A 3,430-nucleotide genomic window follows, 5' to 3' on the forward strand; every position below is an offset into this window, starting at 1 on the left:
CATTTCATCTACCTGTTCTACTAAAATACGCTGCTTTTCGGGAGAAAGACGGTAATAGCGTTGACGAATGGGGCCAGAGTCCCCGGTGTCTATGCGATGCGTAATCACGTCAGTAACACCGAGTCCCTTACGCTGAAATGAAATGTCTTCGAACTGCCTAACGACATTATCAGCTACTTGCTTTTGAGATTCGTCTAACCTATCGTAGCCTTGGATAAAGGAACCTTGCCCCGGTGAGATAATAGTATTGTTCATGTTAGTGTCGTCCGAGACAATGCTGCTAAGGTATTTTGGCAAAATCTGAAAAGCACGCCAAAAATCATCCCCTAAAATGAGATTGTTTACAATAGTTGGCACAATAACAGCCTTTAAAACGTGAAATTTATTTTCGAAACGCACTGGAATCATCATATATCCTTCGTCACCCAAAATATGTCCGCCAGCTGTGGTAACAGGGGTGATGGTATCCTTCAACACCTTCAACCCACTGTCTACAAGCACTTTATGAGCACCGTTGCCTAGAACTGTCACCGCGGAACCAGAATCTAATAATCCGGAAATAGTAACGCCGTTAATATCAACCGGAACATATGGTCTATCATCATCAAAACTGTCTTTCAGAATTGCGTCAATCCTATATGCTTTAAAATACAAATTAACTGTACGTAGCCAATCTTGCCAGTCAGCTTTATCAAATTTGGCTATGTCAGTATTATTGACACAATTCTGAGCGACTAGTTTTTTTGAGACGGCTTATTATTTTTGTTGCAATCTGGACAGTCAGGTGCCTTGACATTCTTACGGCCACAACCGAAACACACCAAAATATCTTTGCTTGCCGTGCACTGTCGCAGATTGTGAGTATCCACGCGACATCTAGGACAATAACGTGTCTTTGATGTCGAGGGAGTAATGGCATCTACATAGTTAGGTTTAGTTTTACTATTATTGTTATTTATATTATTATGTTGTGTAAATGACCTATTGTATTGCTGATTTTGTGAGAACCTGTTATAATTAGGTTTATTGTTGTTAAAATTTGTATTATTGCCGAAATTAGGTTTCGGTTTCGACGAACTACCCGAATACGCAAACTCAGGCGCTAATGTATCTGCAGTCGCCCTTGGAGGTTCTTTAAAGTGAGAAAGACGCGACTGTATACTCTCGTAGTTACGGCATAACATTTTTAGTTGCTCGATAGATTTAATTTCCGACACTGAAGATAAGGTACTTGTATAACATGGCCGGATGTTATGGAGTAAAATCTCAAGTTTCTCCTCTTCTGGCAAGGGTCTTGTTAGGCGAGAAAAGAGACCGGACATAACCGACAAGTAAATTATAATATTCTCGGTTTCTCCTTGCGTACGGGACTTGATTTCATTAACTAATCTGTAGTCATAGTCGGCCTGGCCGAAATCCTGCTTCAAAAGCACTACAAGGTCGTCCCAACTTGTGACCTGCTCCTTGACGCTGCGGAACCAATGAAGCGCACCGCCCGTAAATATTTCAGTACCGTTATGGAGAACTTTACTACTCGAGATATTCTTAGCGAGACAAAATTCTGACACGCGTTCGATGAACGCCCGTACACAAGACGAGCCATCGTATTTAAGTTTGGATAGCTTGTTCGCTTCGTTGGCTTCGCACGTGACCGTGACGTTAACCGGCATTGACGAAGTAGCCGCAACAACAGGAACATTGCTGCTATTAGAAAATAACGGATCCGTAACGGTGACAACGTTAAGAGAGTTAACCCGGTCTGTGCAAACCCTGAATAAAGCCACGCATCGGTCATAAGCCTCCTTTTGTTCCTTATCCTCGCACGCAATGCGGTTTAACCGGTGGTACAAATGGTGCACCAAATTGTGAGCGCGAAGCAAAGTACTTTTGATTAATGGTTTGGAATCCAAGAGAGAATTTACTTTTTCCACCACCTCTGTAATGCCATCTAAGTCGTCCTGAACATCAAAAGGACTGACAAGAATGTCCTCGGAAGGAAAAAGTGTGGACCTCCCACACTTCGCAATTTGTTTACGCAATTCCTGTACTGTGTCTCCGGGGGTCTCACCCCGAATTGCTACTTCGTACTCTAGTTCAGTTTTTTGAAGCGACATGAATTTAATAGGGAAAGCCATTTTTTTTTATATGTGAGAAAAAAAATGTTCTTTTTTTTTTTTTTTGGGTAAATGTTGAACAAATTCCAAAAAACAACAAAACACTCCGTCTTTTACAATAGTAGTTAAGATTTACGTACGTTTTTGGTTGTTTCTCTTAAAAAGCACTTTACAAAAAGAGTGTGAAAGAAGAAAAAAGGAAAAAAAAACAACACAGAAATAAGAAAAAGAAAAGCGTTTAAATGCAACTAAAGCGTACGGAGCGTAAATGTGCAAAAGAAACCAAAATTACAAATTTAATTTAACTAAAAATAACACAATTTTATATGGCTGACTGTACTAAATAAAACACAAATAATAATGCTTACAATTGAAGAACTAAGGAAAAACAAAAAAAAATACAATAAATTTAACAAAATGCAACCAACTGTACAATGCGTTAAATAACAATGAGATTGCAATTTAAGCTTTACTCTATAACTAACTCCCTACACTGTAGTTGCTGGCAACCAAAAATAAGAAAAGAAAAAACGTTTACAAAAATTAAAAAAAATACCAAAACACCACACAAACACACAAACCGTAGGTGATAACTCAGAGCGAAATCAGGCCCTATTAAAAAAACCACGGTAAGGCGCCAATGCTACGGGTAGGCGGAGAGAAATAAATTAACGAGTTAATTACTGAACTTAAATTTATTCTTCCGCCGCAAGCATACGATTACACGTCGTAGGGTTGGGTAAGTTCTTTGCCGGCACTGATTTCGCTCCGAGCTATGGTCCACCACGCAAGTACTCCCCTGTTGCTGCTGGAGTCACTGCGGGAGGGAGACGGGCGCGCTGAGGGACGTCAGCATCGGCCGCTCAAGAACCGGAACTGGTCTGCTGGCTACCTTTCAGCCGTAACTACGTTCCCCAATGGGGATTTTTAACACTAAAACGAATAATTAGTACTGAACTACGGAACTTATTTTCCGTAAGAAATTAATTTCGCCGGCTACGTTTAGGGTCGCGTTGCACGGAGGCAAAGCGAACGTGCGCCGGCGTCGAAAGCTAGATCTCTCTCGCTCGCAGCGCTCTGGCGAGTGGGCTGACGCGGGGAGCAGGGCGCGGGGCGGGGAACGCCAACAGCCGGTTACTTCGAAGGACAAAGGAATGTCGCGCAAGTACAGTGCGTTGCAGAAAAGAGGAAACAAGTTGGGACTTCATAATATATATATATATATATGATATTAATGTATTTCATTTTAGTGTATATAGGTAAGTGTTTTATTATTAAGGTATTATTGTTTATTAGGAAATTAGTTATTTTATACT

The 3,430-nt window shown here is 40.8% G+C and overlaps 1 protein-coding gene across 1 annotated transcript; it reads right to left on the reverse strand.

The window, feature by feature from the left end:
* Window positions 1–290: 290 nt before the first annotated feature.
* Window positions 291–2,135, reverse strand: LOC134752494 (uncharacterized). Its single transcript, XM_063688189.1, has one exon. It carries the CDS (start codon window positions 2,133–2,135, stop codon window positions 735–737), a length of 1,401 nt encoding a protein of 466 aa, XP_063544259.1. The 3' UTR covers window positions 291–734.
* Window positions 2,136–3,430: the final 1,295 nt, after the last annotated feature.

The sequence above is a fragment of the Cydia strobilella genome, chromosome 24 (genome assembly GCF_947568885.1).
Source record: "Cydia strobilella chromosome 24, ilCydStro3.1, whole genome shotgun sequence".
Lineage (NCBI taxonomy): Eukaryota > Metazoa > Arthropoda > Insecta > Lepidoptera > Tortricidae > Cydia > Cydia strobilella.

Excerpts from the sequence above, each read along its gene's own strand:
- LOC134752494 (XM_063688189.1), bottom strand. The coding sequence starts at position 2,135 with ATGGCTTTCCCTATTAAATTCATGTCGCTTCAAAAAACTGAACTAGAG.